Here is a 19391-nt window from a genome sequence, read left to right on the forward strand (position 1 = left end):
TATAGAGCGGAGAGTCAGGAAATGTAGCTTCTATTGTGCTAATGACTTGCTGTCACGTAACTTTGAGCAAATCACTTAACCTTTCTGTATCTCTGTTACCCATCAGTAAAATAGAGATAATAATGCTCACCTGTCTTTGTAAAGTGCTATGAAACCTGGAGATTAAAAGTACCATATGAGTTCCAGTAGCACCTGAATACCACAGAGATAGGTGCTTTAGAAATATTTAAATTAGCTAGAAAGTATTATTTTTCCTTTCAAATATGCAGAAATAAAGCAGATGATCAGCTTCCCCTAGATGCACATGAAACCCTGGGCAAAATTATGCCATGGATAGACTAGACACCATGAGAGACCTTTTTCTGAGTAACAGACTCGAGAAGCAAAGTTTAATTGGCCTGATAGAAAGGGATGATTTTCCTCCTGCTTTCTGTCTCATTACCCACTGCAATGGTGTACTGAATGTCTGGAAAACAAGCAAACAGAAATTCATCTTCTCTAAGGTTCATGAGTTGAACTTGCCTTCCAACCAAAACCTAGTAAGTAAAAGTTCTCTGATAGTATTGACAACTAATGAAAAGCATATTTCATTACTCTATGCATAATGAGTTGTCCCATAGTACAAATACCAACTACAGTATTTGTATTTCATAAGAAAAGAACACACAAATCTAAGAGCAGAAAGAAATCTATTAACCGTTAGTTGACTCTCTGGGTAAGTGAACTAAATTCTGGGTAGGGCTAAATTCACCTCTGGTGTAACTCCATGTGAATCAATGGAGTTACATCTTGGATAATTCAAAAAATAAATTCGGACACATCTGTGGCTTTCTTTGGAACTTCACAAAGAAGGGAAATTCTTCTTATAGGTTATAAGGGTTATAATCTTAAGGGGCCTGCTGTTCTCCAGAATAATAATTCAGTCCCCTTAACTTCTTTTTTCATAGTTTCTGACGTCAATACTGCAGCATGTAAAGCCCCTGAAACCAACTTCCCCACTGCTATGGCCCCTAATCTCGATTACTACTAACGCAAGTTCTCCTCTCAGTTACACTGGTGTTCCTCAAATCTGGAGTTACTCCATTGACTTCAGATTTACACCAGTGTAAATGAAAGTAGAATTTGGCCTATCAGTTTGCATCTCCAAGGTATTGTAGCAATTGCACAGTTAGCCTCTGTGGTATGTAACAGGAAGTGATGTTTAGAAAGAGAACATTTCTATAGCAGCTGGTAGTGGAGCTAGTACAGGCTGCATGGAACTTGCAAGAATTGTGCTTAATCCCATTGGGGCTGAATATATAGAAGGAGAGCTCCATTTGATGAAAATGCGGGAAATAAAAGATTTCCAGATGCAGGAGATTTATAGGAGCTGGAAAAAATGGAGAAAGGCGGAAGTAACCTCAACCAGTTGAACCCTCATCTCATCCATGAAGCAAAGGCATGCAAGTCAAATTTAAATACGTATGTAGACATTTATGTTGTCAGATTCTTCCAAATGATTTAGGTCTAGGTAAAAAGATGCTCTTGTAAGCAATATAATTTTCAATAATCAAAGCAAGTTGTCTTACTGAGACCTTACGATCGTTAAAATAATTTTTCTTGAGTGTAGGAAGAGTAATTTTCAGAGCAGCTATGCAGAGGAGTGACTCTCTCAGCTAATTTCGACTGGAATAGTTTTCATCTGAAAGAAAAGTGTACTTTAGGTCTTTGACAATGATGATCTGTCAGATAAGATAATGAATAATGTGATAGCATGTTTGGTAATGATCTCTTGTGTGACTATAAAAACAACAGATCTACTTTCTTGGGCTTTTCCTAGTGCTCCACATTTTTGTTCATTTTTTCCAGATTTTCTTATGATCACAGCAGTCACTCAGATACAATTTTTGAAAATGTATAACAGTTTTTATTATAGTTAAACTACTTTTATCATTTTAGGTTATCATTTCTGGTTTAGACTCCTGATGTGTTTTGCAATAAAATACAATGGGCTTGTCTCTACTCTAACTTCTGAGTAAGTCAACCATAAGTCCACTGAAGCCAACTGAATTGCCCCAGTGTAAAACCAGCATCATAACGAGAGTAGAATTAGCAGAGTAGAATGTATCTGTATTAGGCCCAGTAGATCTGTTTAAATGAAACTATGATTCATATTTAATCTCAATTTAGTAAAATGAATTAGTTGTATGAAAATCTCATTGTCTAAAGTGAATTATCTATACCCTGAGGTTGAAAAATACCATTGTTCTCTTAAAGGTAAAATGTTGAGATAATAGTCCATTCATTACATTAGGAGCAGTTTGCATTTCAGATAAGAAGCTGAAACAATAAATGGAATCATTACCCTATTACAGTTTAAATTAATATTATTCCTTCTGGCTCCTCAATATACCAGTGACCTTTACAAGCCTTTATTTATCACACATAACAAAAAACGTATACAGCTAATTTTCCAGGCGCCAACAATGATGATCATTTCTCATTATAACTACTTGTGCCACATTCTTAATTAAAAAGGTTTATGATGTAGACAGAATAGATTTTACTTCTCCAGAGTAAAATAAATGTTTCTGGGAGCTATTAGAATATATCCACGCTGCAGTTAGACACCCATAGCTGGCCTATGCCAGCTGACTCGGGCTTTTGGGAATCAGACCAAATGGCTGTTTAATTGCGGTGTATTCATTTGAGCTTGGGCCGGAGCCCAGGCTCTAGGACCCTGCAAGGTGGGAGGGTCCCAGAGTTAGGGGCTGCAGCCCGAGTGTGGATGTCCCTGCAGCCAGAGCCCTGTGAGCCCAAGTCAGCTGGCATGAGCCATCCACAGGTTTTTAATTTCAGTGCAGACATTCCCTTAGAGAACAAAATGTATTCTTTCCTTCCTTACCCACTTGAGTGTTGTTAGCACTCTGGTTCATGGTCAAAACGCACTTCAGGTAGAACAGCAGTACTTCAATGGATTACCACTGCAGTGGAATATACTTTCAGTAGTTAGCAATGTGAATAAGCCATTGTGGGGCAGATTCTGTCCCCAAGTACAATATCCATGTATGGGCCAGGAAACTCAGAGTTTTCCCTCATGGAGTTTCCTCTGAATTCTTTTGTTGTGGGGCAGGGAAGACTAGGGGCCCAGCTTAAAACCCAGCAAGTCTTGAAGGTATATTGTGACACAATGCCATCCGTGCAGCAATCCTGTACTCTCATGTTATCCCTTGGCTTTGCCCAGCTCCCTGTTAACAGGGCACCAATACAGCTTCACGGCTACAGGCTCCTCAGCAGTGCCTACCCTGGGGTCATCCCGGTGTGAGGGAAGCGCCACTGCTGTCTTTATTAACTTTCCTGGGGTGTTGATGCTGAGTGCAAAGGGGACAGTGCTCATCTCCTGCCTCAGCCACTCCCCATATACTCCTGGTTCCCCACACCCACAGCGTCCTCCATGGATTTAAAGGAAAGGGGACACTGATGTAGAGGTGCCTGGCTCTCCCTTTCCATGTGAAGAGACTATGATCCATGGTTCTTCTTTGCACAGAACCAAGGAAATGATCTGGCCTTGACATAGCTTTTGGACTAATCTTCCAGGGATGCACATTGTGCATGCGAGTGTTTAGACTGGGTGTGCAGGACCTCGACGGGTATTAATACTTACTACCCTTCAGTACAGAGAGTCAATATAAAAGCTTTGTGCTTTTCATGAAGCAATTTCAAGATGTCCAGAGAGCTTTTATTTTCTATTTTGTTTCATATTTACCAAACAGTGTAGCTCAAATGCCAATATCTAACGCTGAAACCCGAGCAGGCCAGGGGATGACAATTCTGTTTCGTAAGGACTGTTGATGTTTACAAATTTGGTTTCATTCTGCATTGGAATGAAAACAAAACCTTTTGAATGTTTTCATGAAATGGAAGTGTGTGAAAAATGTCCATTTTTGGGGAACAAAAAGGGCCAGTTTTTTATTTTAGGGGTCTCTCTCATGCCCTGGAACTTGGAAATCTTCCCATCAAAATCTTTGTCAAAACTGATCTGTCTCGGCAAAGTTTTGGTTTTGACAAAACCGCATCTTTGACGAAAATACGTTTTGTTAAAAAAATATTCTGACCAGCTCTATCTGTAATACTTTCCATTAAATATGGCGTGTGTTGCTCTGGTCATATCCACATTGGTGAAAAGACTGGAGAATGAGATAAGATAAATGTCATAAATATTTCTTATGCTTTTACAGTTCTGGAAGTAACCATTTTTTTTCATGCAGGGTTGCTTACTTCTTACTTTTAAGATCATTAACAAGTGTAAATTCTGCTCTTTTCTTGTCTCCAAGAATCAGCCTTTTAAAAGACTTTTAATGGGCCTCCTGGCATTAGCAGTATCCCATTCAATGGAGGACATGTTTATGTGTTACTTGCTTTTCAGTAGCGTACATGAATAAGTCTTTAGAGGTGTTTGGTTCATATAAAAGAGGAATGTACATAACAAAAATAAAGACATTAGGCCTGATTCTCATTATCATGATTTCTACCTGCCAACCAATGTTCAATTTCTTACGAATGCCTGTAAGGTGCAGGTTACAACTACAGGGAGCCCTGGCTTTAGTATGTGATTGTCCAGGTTCCTCCCCCACTCTGAACGCTAGGGTACAGATGTGGGGATCTGCATGAAAACCTCCTAAGCTTATCTTTACCAGCTTAGGTCAAAACTTCCCCAAGGTACAAAACATTCCACCCTTTGTCCTTGGATTGGCCGCTACCACCACCAAACAAATACTGGTTACTGGGGAAGAGCTGTTTGGAAACGTCTTCCCCCCCAAATACTTCCCAAAACCTTGCACCCCACTTCCTGGACAAGGTTTGGTAAAAAGCCTCACCAATTTGCCTAGGTGACTACAGACCCAGACCCTTGGATCTTAAGAACAATGAACAGTCCTCCCAACACTTGCACCCCCCCCCCCTTTCCTGGGAAATGTTGGATAAAAAGCCTCACCAATTTGCATAGGTGACCACAGACCCAAACCCTTGGATCTGAGAACAATGAAAAAGCATTCAGTTTTCTTACAAGAAGACTTTTAATAGAAATAGGAGTAAATAGAAGTAAAGAAATCCCCTCTGTAAAATCAGGATGGTAGATACCTTACAGGGTAATTAGATTCAAAACATAGAGAATCCCTCTAGGCAAAACCTTAAGTTACAAAAAAGATACACAAACAGAAATATTTATTCTATTCAGCACAATTCTTTTCTCAGCCATTTAAAGAAATCATAATCTAACACATACCTAGCTAGATTACTTACTAAAAGTTCTAAGACTCCATTCCTGTTCTATCCCCGGCAAAAGCAGCATATAGACAGACAGAGACCCTTTGTTTCTCTCCCTCCTCCCAGCTTTTGAAAGTATCTTGTCTCCTCATTGGTCATTTTGGTCAGGTGCCAGCGAGGTTACCTTTAGCTTCTTAACCCTTTACAGGTGAGAGGAGTTTTCCTCTGGCCAGGAGGGATTTTAAAGGGGTTTACCCTTCCCTTTATATTTATGACAGTGATAAAGGAACAGAAAGCCACTGTTCAGTGAGGTGAAATAAATTAGATCCCCGTTAGCTATATTTTCAATTATACTAGATTAAGTGACAGATAATTAGAGAGACTGGAAGATGAGATTGTAGTTGAATCTACAGATAAATGCTCCCAACTAGGACACTAAAAAATCTGAGCACTTAAACAGTGGCTAGAAGTAAGTCTATGTTCTAGTCCCGGGTATTTGTAGTAGAAGTCATGGACATGTCACGGGCAGTAAACAAAAATTCACGGACCATGACCTGTCCATGACTTGTTCTATACCCCTGACTAAATCTTGGGAGTCCTGCAGGTGCTCGTAGGGGGGCCGTGGGTGCTCGTGGGGGGGTGGCCCGGGGGAGCGCCGTGGGTGCTGGGAGGGTGGCAGCCTGGGCCGCGAGTGTGTGGGTGGGCGGTGGCCCAAGGGATGCAGCAGGTGTGCGGGAGGGAAGTCCAGGGGATACCATGGGTGCTCGGGTGGGAAAAGCCTGGGGCCCCCCGCTGGTGCTGGGGGCAGGAGTTGGTGGGGCTGGCAGGCTCCCTACCCAGCTTCTTGAGAGGAGCGACATGTCCCTCCCTCAGCTCCTAGCTCCACTCACTGGCAGCTCCGCAGTTCCCCTTGACCGGGAACCATGGCCAATGGGAGCTGTGGGGGTGGTGCCTGTGGACAGAGACAGCGCACGGAGCTAGGAGCTGAAAGGGAGACATGTTGCCGCTTCTGGGGAGCCTCCCCCCAAAGTAAGCACCACCCAGTGCCCTCACCCCCTTCTACACCCTAACCTCCATCCCTGAGCTCCTCACCCAAACTCCTCCTGCTGCTGCTGGGGACGGGGCGGAGGTGGTGGCCTGCAACTGCCCCAGCAGCAGCCAGTGCAATTGGCTCAGGGGCAGCCACACCGGCCGCTGCAGAAGTCACTGAGGCCATGGAAAGTCACAGAATCTGTGACTTCTGTGACCTCCAAGACAAACTCGCAGCCTTAGCTATTAGGAATTAAATAGACAAGTTTCCATACAGGACAGGGAAAAGGACAAAGGGCACAGAGAAATATTTGATCACTGGCTCCCAGCACCTTTCTTTGAAACATCCAGCATTAGCCCGTGTCAGAGAAAGTGTTCCATACTAGATAGACCATTGATCTGTTCCAACATGGCAATTTCTATGTGATCTGTGTTCATGGGCATTGTTGAAGGTGGGTTTAACAGATCTACATTTCTTCCAAGCATGGTCCTGGAAATGTCCAAAACACTTCCTTTTTTTTTTAAGTGTTAAAAGTAGCTGAAAGTGTTTTTTCATTGTCAGATAAATGTCTCTTTTTTTATGTTTTTGTGATGCACACTCATCCTGTGAACAAATGAACAAGCGTCTCTTGCTTTTTTTTACAGTTGCCACCAAATCAGAGGACTTTCATCCCCTACAGCGACCCCCAAGGAGACCGCGGAAACCCAAAACTTTAAATAATCCTGAAGACTCCACATACTATACTCTAATACATGTGAGCTTGACTAACTTTTGTGGGCAAAACCTGCCAGACTTATCTTGTCCAGCCAATCTTTTACAATGGGCAGACGACACTCCCTTCCAGTAAAAATTGATGGGCTACAATATTCAAATCCATAGCCAGATTTCAAACAAGATTCACACTTACTCTTTTTGTCTATTGTTGTATGCAGTGTTCTAGCCATGTTGGTCCCAGGATGTTAGAGAGACAGGGTGGGTGAAGTAATAAGACATTACGTTGACAGACAGACAAGGTGGGTGAAGTATTTATGTGACCTGTCTAGGTATTTATAATGACAGCCATCACTGTAATTTATTTATAGATCTTGACTGGAGAACAAATTTTAAAATATGCATTGTTAGTATACAGCTCCCTTTACCAAATGTCAGATCACTATTTTGAAGGAACTGCATAAGACAAGCAGCTCAGTAAACTAATGGATTTGACTGTCTCCATGTAAAGCCTTTGGTCCAAATTCAGATACCTGTGTCTGCTTTCCACTCTTGACTTTAATGCCATTCAACACAGAAAAAGGTAAGCAGAAAGACAGACATTTAAAAAAGCAGTTCAGAAGGTTCCTATAAAGAGAGCAATTAAACACATTTGCTAGTGGCATATGTATCTCACTGGCCTATTTTAACATCAGGTAAGAGTATGGTCGATTAAACTGGCTGTCACAATTGGCCCCCTCTCAATGGAAATTATTACAAAGGAGCAGGATAAAAGAAGTTATCACCGAAACATTCATATTTTGAAATAGAGGTGGGCATTTGTTGAATAGGACCTGTTTCCTGGAAAACAAGTCTTGTGAGGTTTAGGACTTTTAAATGTAAAGCATAACACAGAATTTTGTATTTGGAGTTTTATGTGAAGAAATTAACATCTTAAAGTAAATGTGTCCTTGGTGCAAAGTGTATCCACAAAGCAGAAATCAAATAGGTGCAGAATTTTGGTACTTTATGAAAACTCATTTGTTATTTGTCTGACTTGGTATCAGCAAAAACTGGGCATCTCTGAACCTAGTTTTCAACAGTAGTTTTCAAAATATGAATGAACATTATTGTCAGTCAATTCTATTTATTTTTCAAGAGTGAGTGAGCCTGTCTTGCTGACATTGGATGCAGTGGCAAAGTTTAAGGCCCAGCACCTGAGGGATGCAGATGAGTGTCTAGTTATCTGACAACAGGACAGGGAGTCAGGAATTCCTTAGTTCTAAAACTCTTTGACCTTGATTACATCACTTAGACTGAATTTCCAAAAGAGTCCACTTATTGTGTCTCTCTCTCTTTGGACTAGTCACCTAAACATGCAATTTACAGCAGCGCCGGGTGGCCACAACCCGAGATGAAGTCAATGGGAGCTGCAAATTCTCTCCTGTGACAATCAGTCTCTAGAGGTATGTCTACATTGCCATTAAAAACCCACAGCCGACCCATGCCAGCTGACTTGGGGCTTCGGCTAAGGGGTTGTTTATTTGCAGTTTCGATCTTTGGGCTTGGGATGGAGCCCATGCTCTAGGACCCTGCAAGCTGGGAAGGTCCCAGAGCTCAGGCTGCAGTTTGAGCCCGAACATCTACACCACAATTAAACAGCCCAAGTCAGCTGGCATGGGTGAGCCAAAGGTGTCTAACTGCAGTGTAGACACACTCTAGGTGTCTCAAACTGGGCATCCAAAATTTTGGTTGAAAAATTTCATCAAAAGAGGTTTATCTTGGAAAATGTCATTTTGATTAAACCAAATTTTTTCACATAATCATTTTGATGACATTTAATTTTAAATAATTGGGGAAAAACATTTAGAAAATGTCAAAATGTCCCATTTAGACATGTTTGGAATGAAAAGTTTGTATTGTTTTGTTTCGAAACAAGTTTTCATTTCAGAATATACTTACTTGTTTTCTATATAAAATAAAAAGGGTTGAAATCTAAATGAAACATTCTGAATATATGAGAATAAAATCTTTCAATGGACCCAAACGCTTTTTCTTCCATCATTTTGTTCTGTAAAAATTTTGAAAGTTTGGCTTTTCCTCTCAACTTGGGACAAAAATAATTGAAATATTGAAAATGATTTCCAACCAGCTCTACCTACAATATTGGTGGATGTCCTTGAAAATTTTGCTCTGATTCACTCTGCCTCACAGTCCCCACCTGCAAAAATGGGGATAACAACACGAACTGGTACATATCTCACACTGTGTTCTCAGTATTAATTAACAAGCCACATTCTGCCTTCACTTATCTCCATGCAACCCCACTGAAGTGCAGAGTGTTGCACAGGTGTAAATGAGGGCAGAATACGGCCTATTGATTTTTACAATGCTAGTAAGGGGACAATAGCTATATTTATTTATAGTCATCCTATCACATTAAAAGGAAAGCTATCTTTCTGTACTTGTTTGTGAACTTAAGAATCTATGCCAGTGGTGGGCAACCTGCGGCACACGGGCCGCACACAGCCCGTCAAGGTAATCTGTTGGCGGGCTGCAAGACAGTTTGTTTACTCTGACTCACAGGCACAGGCACGACCGCCCGCAGCTCCCAGTGGCCGTGGGTCGCCGTTCCCGGCCAATGGGAGCTGCGGGAAGCGGCAGCCAGCACGTCCCTGCAGCCTGCGCCGCTTCCCGCAGCTCCCATTGGCCGGGAACGGCGAACGGCGGCCACTGGGAGCTGCGGGAGGCTGTGCCTGTGGACAGTCAATGTAAACAAACTGTCTCACGGTCCACTAGCGGATTACCCTGGTGGGCCGCAGGTTGCTCACCACTGATCTGTGCTATATCAGTTGCAGTACCCTAAATATGGTGTTTCTAGGAAAGGATCCTCATTTTCTTTTCACACTGGTTTTAAACCAGTGTAATTCGCTAGATTTCATGGAATTACTATTGATTTATATCAGTATAAGAAAGATCAAAATTAGGTCCATTCTAAACTTCAAAATGTATTACTTTTGAAAAGTCATGCTGTTCTAAATGCGGCGGCATAGCATTGCTTTCTCTGAAAAGAGAGAAATCTATTACAGATTAGAAATTATTCACATTCTCAAATAACTCTCACTCCTCTGCATCTTTGGTGAGTATGTATCCCAATGGTAACATATTTCAGCAGAGTATACTGCTTATAATATATGGGCCCAGTACAGTTTTTTCTGAAAAGCGAGTGACAAAACTCCCATTGAATTTAGACTCGGACTTCAACGCCTGATGGGACAATCGTGATCACCTAGTCTGACCTCCTGCACATTGCAGACCACAGAACCTCACCCACCCACTCCTTTAGTAGACCCATAACCTCTGGCTGAGTTACTGAAGTTCTCAAATCATGATTTAAAGACTTCAGGTTACAAAGAATCCACCATTTACTCTAGTTAAAAACCTGGAAGTGACCCATCTCCAAGGTGCAGAGGAAGGCGAAAAATCCCCAGCATCTCTGCCAATCTGAACTGGGGCAAAATTCCTTCCTGGCCCCAAATATGGTGGTCAGTTAGACCCTGATCATCTGGGCAAGACCCACCAGCCAAACAGCTGGGAAAGAATTCTCTTTAGTAACTCAGAGCCCTCCCCATCTAGTGTCCCATCTCTGGATGTTGGGGATATTTGCTACTAGCAGCCACATGCCATTATAGGCAGTCTCGTCATACCATTCCCTCCATAAACTTATCAAGCTCTGTCTTGAAGTCATTTGGGATTTTTGTGCCAACTGCTTCCCTTCGAAGGCTGTTCCAGAACTTCACTCCTCTGATTGTTAGAAACCTTCATCTAATTTCAAACCTAAACTTCTTGATGGCCAGTTTATATCTCTTTGTTCTTGTGTTTACTTTGGCGCTTAGCTTAAATAACACCTCTCCCTCCCTGGTATTTATCCCTCTGATGTATTTATAGAGAGCAATCATATCTCCCCTCAGTAGGATATCCAGATGTCCTGTTTTTATAGGGACAGTCCCATTTTTTGGGACTTTTTCTTATATAGGCGCCTATTACCCCCACCCCCCGTCCTGTTTTTTCACAGTTACTATCTGGTCACTCTACCCCTCAGCCTTCTTTTAGTTACGCTAAACAAGCCAAACTCCTTGAGTCTCCTATCATGATGTAGGTTTTCCTCCTAGTAGCTCTTCTCTGCATCTGTTCCATTTTAAATTCATCGTTCTTACACACGGGAGACCAGAACTGCACACAACAGTCAAGATGAGGTTTCACCAGTTCCTTGTATAATGGTAATAACACTTCTTTATCTCTACTGAAATACCTCACCCTATGCACCTTGGACTGCATTAGCCTTTTTCATGGCCTCATCACATTGGCGGCTCATAGTCATCTGTGATCAACCAATATACCCAGCTCTTTCTCCTCCTCTGTCCCTTCCAACAGATATGTCCCCAGTTTGCAGCAAAAATTCTTATTGTTAGTCCCTAAATTCATGAACTTGCACTATTAAATTTCATCCCATTTCTATTATTCCAGTTTTCAAGGTCATCCAGATCTTTTTGTATGATATTCTGGATCCCCTCCTGATTGGCAATACCTCCCAACTTTATGTCATCCGCAAATTTTACTGGCACACTCCGACTTTATGTGCCACTGTCATTAATGAAAATGTTCAGTAAGATTGGTCCCCGCAAGACCGATCCCTGAGGAACTCCATATGTAACCTCCCTCCAGCCTGAGAGTTCACCTTTCCATATGACCCGTTGTAGTCTCCCCTTTAACCAGTTCCTTATCCACCTTTCAGTTTTCATATTAATCCCCATCTTCTCCAGTTCAACTAACAATTTCCCATGTGGAACTGTATCAGATGCCTTACTGAAATCCAGGTTGATTAGATCTACTGCGTTTCCTTTGTCTAAAAAAATCAGTTATTTTCTCAAAGAAAGAGGTCAGGTTGGGCTGGCACGAGCTGCCTTTTGTAAAACCATGTTGTATTTTATCCCATTTGATGAGAATGGGTTTGGGCCTCCTCACAGTGAATAGCTAATACCCATATAAACTAGCATCGAATATATAAAAGTCTGCCTAAATTGGACAGCGTTTGTCAATTTTATTAAAGCAGATATAGGATTTGGAAGTTTGATTTTCCCCTCCTTCTTCTGATTACAGTTTCTTTTATTTGTGCACAGTATAGTTACCAGTACTAGCTGCATTCTCTTATACAGATAATCAAGCACAAAGATTATTAAAAATTGCTACAGCACATAATTTGTCAAGCAAAAAAAAGAAAAAGTATGTATTTTTCTTTGTAAGAATTATATGAAAGTCTTGTATTTCACATGCCCATGTATTGGACCTTTGCGTAAAAATGCTCCTGTGTTTAAAAAAAGTGACGCAAATTTTTAAAAATTGCTTGATGTTTTCGTAGAAATCAATCCAAGAAGAAAAACGGAAACCAAGAAAAAACAGGTAATTTTTTCTTCTGTATTTACTTATCCCACAGTAATTGTTATAATGCTCCAGAAACAGTGTTCAGCTGCCCTATCAACAAAGTACAATCAAGAGTTAAGAAAAGGATATAGTTATTTGATGATACACAGGAAGGTACCATTTACAAGTTAAAATTATGCCATTGTAAAGAACAAAATACATTATAGAATTTGGTCAAATGTTTTTACTCGTACGTGAGTCTCTTGCAATGGCAATACAAGCATAATAATAAACGAAGACACAGTCTAGCACAAAGACAGTTCTAAATCAAAGAAATAATTGAGGGTGCTTACAATTCCAGTTCAAAACAGGTGAGCAACCAATCACTTCATTAGCAAAAATCCAAAGAAGGATGGAGCTCCCCTTCTGAGAAACAACCACTTAGAAATATAAAAACCACAAACAGAAGCAGTTTATATATTCATAAGAAGTAAGAAAACCAAAATGCCCACTGTCATTTCAATAGTAAAGCTTTTCTCACTGTGTAAGTGAAATGTTTTGGTGGATATCCACATGCATATATTTTCTTGGAGCTATATACACCTCTACCCCGCTATAACGCTGTCCTCGGGAGCCAAAAAATCTTATCGCATTATAGGTGAACTTGCTTTGATCCACTGGAGCGTGCAGCCCCGCCCCCGCGGAGCGCTGCTTTACCGCGTTTTATCCGAATTCGTGTTATATCGGGTCGCTTTATATCTGGGTAGAGGTGTATATGCAGATCTCTCTATGGTTCTGGCAAATATTCAGCCCATAGCTTCTGGCAAAGATTAAACCCACAGCTTTGCCCCACATATGGACCTGTACTTAGGCCTTTTGTGCTGCTTCCCTGTGACCATCCAGTCCTGAATATACTTCTTAGGCTACATCTATACTAGGAGCACTTCACCAGTATCGGAATACTGGTAAACTATACTGACAAAGCAGTCCTAGGGTGGACACAGCTATACCAGCAAAGCTGTGCTTTTTACGGGTATAGTAAAACCACCCACTGTAAGGCAAGTAAACTATACCCGAAAATTAGAATGTTGCTGGTAGAACAGCATCTACACTAAGGGCTTCTGCTGGTCAGACTCAGGGATCATATCTCTTCACACCCCAGACTGAAATACCTATGTCAGCAGAAGCCTACAGTGCAGACCTGGCCTTAGTTGTTCCTTTACTTGACATATAGTAGCATGGTGGCAGTGGTCTATTCATAAAGCTCAGTGCTGTGTGATGCTGAATGCCCTCAGCTCCCATTGAAGGCAGTGGGAAAAGGGGACATAACACCTTGCATGAGACACTCAATACCCTGCAAGATTGGAAACACCAATCTGCAGCTGAAGCTGCAGGATGCAAACTTCATATAGAATACACCTAAAACCAGGACATATATATTTGAGAGAATGTATGGTAAAAACGGATACTACCCTTTAAGAGTTTGGCTGGAGGCTACAGCTTGCAGCCTAGGGATAATCAAGGAGGGCTGGGGGCTGGCCCAAATAAACAGGAACAGGAAGTGGAGCAGGGGAGAGAGAGAGGGAATAGAAGCCAGGCAGGCTGCAATGGGGTGGTAGTTACTCTCTGAGGCACTATGAGACAAGCCTAACCTGCCTCACAGACTTGGGCATGGACTATCAGCTTGGGAGCCTTGATCTACAGTCCTAATGAACTGTTTGTTACAATGGTTCCTGTCCTGAAGTCTGATTAAAAAGGGGACATGGTATTGTGTTAGTATGTGTTGGTTTCTTCTTGGCTGGGCAGTTAAATCTGTTGCTGCTCCGCTTGGGGAAACTAAGGTGGGGCATACCTGCAGCACCACACTGAGCTACAAGCTAGCATGCAGGAACTGCAAACACCTTTACAATCAATAAAATGCAACCACATGCTTAAGCTCAGTCTTGCATTCAGCTATATTTCAGCCACTAGTTACACTGCACGTTGGATGACCCATTTGGTGTAGCAGTAAGTTTAGTTTTTGTATTTCGAGCTCTTCACTCAATGACCCCATTATGCATTTCTGGTTTAATTTATGTCTGTGTCGCCACATGACACTGTCAACTCTAGATCACAGATCTGCATGTGGTGCCAGTTGGATCTTGGAAAATTTCTAAATATAGGGTTTCTCCTAGTCAGCTCCTCTTCTGGTGAGTTATTTGACCAGTTCATGTCTGGACAAGAAATTTACTCATTGGACCTGAATTTCTTCTCACTTACACCAGTTTTATACCACTATCGCTACTGAATTCAAGGAGTTACTTCTGATTTACACTAGTATGAGAGAAGAATCCTGCCCAGTGTCTTTCAAGTCACCCTTAGGATTTTTTTTCTTAGTCATTTTAAACTGTATGGTTTTCAAATTGTGTGTTTCCTTAGGCACCCTGAAGCAATGCATGCGAAGAATGCTTGTGCTCTCTCTCATATATACAATCTCCAACAGTACACTGATATATACTATTTGCTATTATTATTTAAATTTCAGTAGTATCTGAGGCCTCTTTCAGTAACAGCATCCCATTCTGCTAGATGCTGTAAGTTTCAGCATCCTGTGGCATGCCTATCTCCCTAGAGTTTCAGCAGCAGCATGCCAATCCAGGTGGTGGCATGCCCCTGCCTGCTTCAAAATATTGTAGTCCCTTCTCATCTTCTCTACAAGAAATTTCCATTTCTTAAATATTAATTTATTTAAAGAGAATTCTTGGGCTTGCTAGAGGATGGACTGACAGCTCTAGAAACTAAAGGCCTCTGTACACAGCATAGGAATAGCCTGAGAAGAAGCCGTGCATTTTTTCCATATCATCCCAATCACATGACACACTTTTGACCTGGAGAAATTACTCTCTAGGTCCATTCAATCCTTTCTCTGTCTGCTGAGACTGGCAAGAAGAGTGCTGAATAACGCGATCCTGGCCACTAGGATGTGTACTGAGGTTGGCAACTCATTTCATATACTATATGTTACAAAACCTCTCCAATGGGTAACAACTTTCAGATAAATAAATAGCTTGCGCAAGATATATAAATAGGGGACATTGAAAGAAGTCCCTGTGTCACACTGCAGATTGCCTGAAAAATCCAATTCCCTAGCAGTTTTCTGCTTTGTCACCCATGATCTGAAAGAGTTAAATATACAGATGATTATCTTCTTGTTACTTATGGATCAATGTAATCCATTCATTTCTAAGCCCAAAGGCCTCCAGAGAGTGTCACAAATCTACTGATATCCCTAAATTCTAGAGCCTGAATTTGAATCTCTTGAACTAGCTGAACACGGCCTATTAAATCGTGTCCTAGAGTACATTTTTGTGGTCAAAGAATAAATCCCTAAAAACAGGTGATTATAATGGAAGTACTAACAGAATCGTAAATTATATCAGTAAGAATGGCATTGCTGAAAACTGTCCAGTAACGTTAGATCTCTAAATCTCAGAACTGCCTTGAAATACCCAGGTGCACATTGATACATTTACAAAATCAGCCACAACTCATGCATGCACAGATATAAAAGCTGATTCTACAAAGTACTTGGCATGTGATTATATATTTGCTGGTAAATTCAACCATAAATTATTAGTTCAAAATTATAAACATCTGCATTTTCATTAGTTACATTTCCAGGACCAGATTTTTGTGCTTATATAATTTTCTACCACAGTCAACATATCAAAAGTCCTCAGATATTGGCTGATAAGGAAAATGAAAGTTGTGATTCATTACTTTATTTGCGCAGGGAAAATGTTGCAAAACAGAATTGGTGATTTAGAACTTCTATATATTTACAGTCTGGGCAAGGTGCTAGATTTAGAAGATTTCTATTACCAAGAAATTTCATCAAGTGAGTCCATATCAAATGATAGTAATTCCAGCACAAGAGAAAAGAGGCCACCAGTGGAGCTCAGAGATTCATCTTTAACTATTACTGAAGGGTAAGTAATACCAAATCATAGTAGGAACAAAAGAAATGCTGTGTAACCTACTTTAAAAAGTTATGGATGCAAACTTATTTTTGTACATTTCATACTGAAGACAAAAGTGTATGCATTCAAACTGGCTATAAATCAACTAACTATTTATTATGGAATCTTGTAAAATAATAATTCTAGGAATTAGAAAAATGTATATATGCTTAGCTGAAAAATTCCTTTCTTCAAAATAAGGCCCCAAAAGAGTACAAACAGTCTTCAGCCCTGTTTGCAATTTTGGGAGCAGAACTCTGGCGAGGCAATCTCAATCATACAGCCATTTTGCTGAAGAACCTGCCAATTTTGTTCTGTCTCCATAGCTCCAGATAAGGTGGACAGACCTCCTTTCTGTACGTCTTTGAATCTCAAACTTTTTGTCAAACTAAAGCAAAATCTAAAAGTTAAATTTCTGTTTCAATTAGGATTGTGTGGCTCTATGCAGACTTCTAGCCTAACTTTTGGAGCCGAGACACCTGGTTCTTGACTTCTTTTTTTTCCTATTGCACTGAAACAACACATGCCCCTACACTCAGCCTCTGCTTGATACCAGTATGATAAACAAGCAAGGGAAAATCCTGAAGGGAAAACCTGGTTCATCAGCCTTCTTCGTACACAGATTTTTCAGGTCTTTAATTGCATGTGACCTTTTGCCTCTTCACTCAAAATGCTTTTGTGATATGCACCAGTAGGCTAGGAGCCTGATTGTGCTCTCACTTAAATCAATGAGATTTTTGCCACTGAACACAGTGGAAACCGGTGCAAGGGGTAAGAATGCATGCCTTATTATGATGCTCTGCTCTGATGTTAATCTGCAGTAACTGTATTGGAGAACTGGAGTAACACCAGATCTACTGTGTGTAACTGAGAGCAGAATTTACCCCCTGTTCATGGTTTATTACTTAAGTATCAACTACAGTTCAACATTCAGTGGTCACTTCAGTCAGGCTTCTTGTGTGAGTAAGGCGAGTACGATTGAGTCCTAGAGAAAGTGAACGCTTTTACTTGTTTGTTGGCATTTGGAACTCTACACTGCACCCCTAAGTGTAGCTCATCAGACACTTCAATAGTTATTTCAAAATAATGTATACTTTCCAAACAATGGTTTTATGGTTAATCGCATTACATAGGAATGACCTTGGTCCAGTTAGCTAGGTCTGCTGTCTAAATGGAAGACCAGCTTTCAAAAATTAACCTTGCCACTTGAAAACCGTAAGCTGGGTTCTATACTGTGACCTTTGCAGTGTCCAGTCTGAAACAGTGGGACAGACCCTCTGCAGGTATAAAACAGGAGTAGCTCCGTTTATGTCAATGGGGCTACCTGATTTACACCAGCTGACAATCTGATCCAATGTCTAACAGGCAGAAATTACCCCCAAAGCCTTGCCTGTTGTCCTGACATTTTTGCTATGTCCTTAATAATTCCTCCCTTTTCTGAAAAAACAGGTTTTCTTTGAGCATTCCTCTGTTCTGCTAACACGTATTTGCTCTGGGGTGCCGGATCTATTCCGCAGAGTAGGAAGAGACCTAGAAAAGGCAGCTGTTTTTTCTGAGGTTGAAGGTTAAGCAGTTGATTAGCAGTGTTTGCTGAAGTAAATGTTTTGACTTTAATTTCTAAAGCGCTTCTGCATTTAATCCCTAGGTCAAGGGTTGCAGAGAGCCCCCTGGACGAGAGCAAAACTGAAGATAATCCCTATGACTACAGAAAACTGCTACGGAAAACCTCTCAGCGCCGGCGCCTTATCCAGCAGTTGTAGCTGCTGCTGCCATTTGGATTTTATTAGGATAATCTTTTTTTATGATTTTGTACAGTATGCTTCCTTTTTTTGTATTGTTATCTCTAATATTTCAGGTTTACAGTGAATATGAATTATTGTAGTTTACAGCCCAACACTGTTTTAAAGGGACACTGTCAAGTTAAAAATTGTATATTTAAAAAGAATCTTGCTGAGGTTACTTATTAATATACTTTAGATTACTAAAATTGAAATAATTTTTAAAACAAATGTACTTACTGTGTATTGTTTTCCTTTTTAAATTTCTCTCATCTTATACAAAATAGACTAGTCAGTTTCTGTTTTGTTTATAGTCATTTCCTAGTCAATTGAGTTTTCAGGTTCCCATGCACTCGCACAATACTAGCACAAAACTATTTTTTTAAATAAATTACTTCACTGGATTTTTTTAAGAATTCCAAAGAAGAACTTCTTTGGTTTTAGATCTACAATACCTACATTTTGGGCCAAATCTGCATGTGACAAGTGTCCCTTTAATACAAACAAATGTAAATTGTTGTTTGGTAGTATATTATAAACCAATTTATTTTCTTATTGACTTTAACTACAGTAAAGCTACTGAGGGACAGTGTTTAAAGGTCAGTATAGGATGTATATTCTTTGAAATGTTTATATACAGGGAAATATAACCACAACTCTCTCTTCTACCTCTGAGCTTTGTGGCTAAATGTTGAACTCTGATATCTTGTTTGCTTTGTTCTCCTTTTTAAATTTGCATTGGATTTTTAGGACTCTTAATCTCAGAGAGACTGAGAAATGGCTAGGAAAATGTGGATTGGTCTATTGCTGCCTAAAATGCAAATCAATTCCATCAGAAGTGTACTGAGTACAAAAGAAATAGCCATTTAGTTCAAAATTTCACCCAAATTCCTATTTTTAAATAAATTATTTTAGAAAAAGGATGTAGATAACTGGAACATTCACATTTGTGATTGACAGTTGCATGTTCTGAGAATGGCAGATTTTACCAGGCCAATATTCTGAGCAGTGTAAGAGCTGAATCCTGGTCCCTTGCTCAGGCCAGGTGTCCCTTTGCAGTTATTACGGGTGGGAGTAAAACCAGCAGGGTAGAGCTCTGCACAAACTATCTTTAGACACTTCTGGCACTTTAATTTAGCCCTCTTTCCATAGACATGTAATTGGTGCTTTGTATTTTTACAGTAGTTAAAAGATTAAAAGCCTCTTAAAATTGTTCTCTCCATTATTAAA

At 40.5% G+C, this 19391-nt stretch overlaps 1 protein-coding gene across 4 annotated transcripts in view; it reads left to right on the forward strand.

Annotated features, from left to right (window-relative positions):
* Positions 1-19391, forward strand: part of MYO3A (myosin IIIA) — a 204600-nt gene extending 185209 nt beyond the window's left edge. For all 4 annotated transcript variants that reach the window (XM_043541353.1, XM_043541354.1, XM_037890867.2 and 1 more), the window contains 4 exons: positions 6919-7028; positions 12384-12424; positions 16210-16353; positions 18029-19391. In XM_043541353.1, coding sequence (XP_043397288.1) covers positions 6919-7028; positions 12384-12424; positions 16210-16353; positions 18029-18143 — 410 coding nt within the window. In that variant the 3' untranslated portion in view covers positions 18144-19391. The remainder of the gene's footprint in view (positions 1-6918; positions 7029-12383; positions 12425-16209; positions 16354-18028) is intronic.

Source organism: Chelonia mydas, chromosome 2 (assembly GCF_015237465.2).
Source record: "Chelonia mydas isolate rCheMyd1 chromosome 2, rCheMyd1.pri.v2, whole genome shotgun sequence".
Taxonomy (NCBI): Eukaryota; Metazoa; Chordata; order Testudines; family Cheloniidae; genus Chelonia; species Chelonia mydas.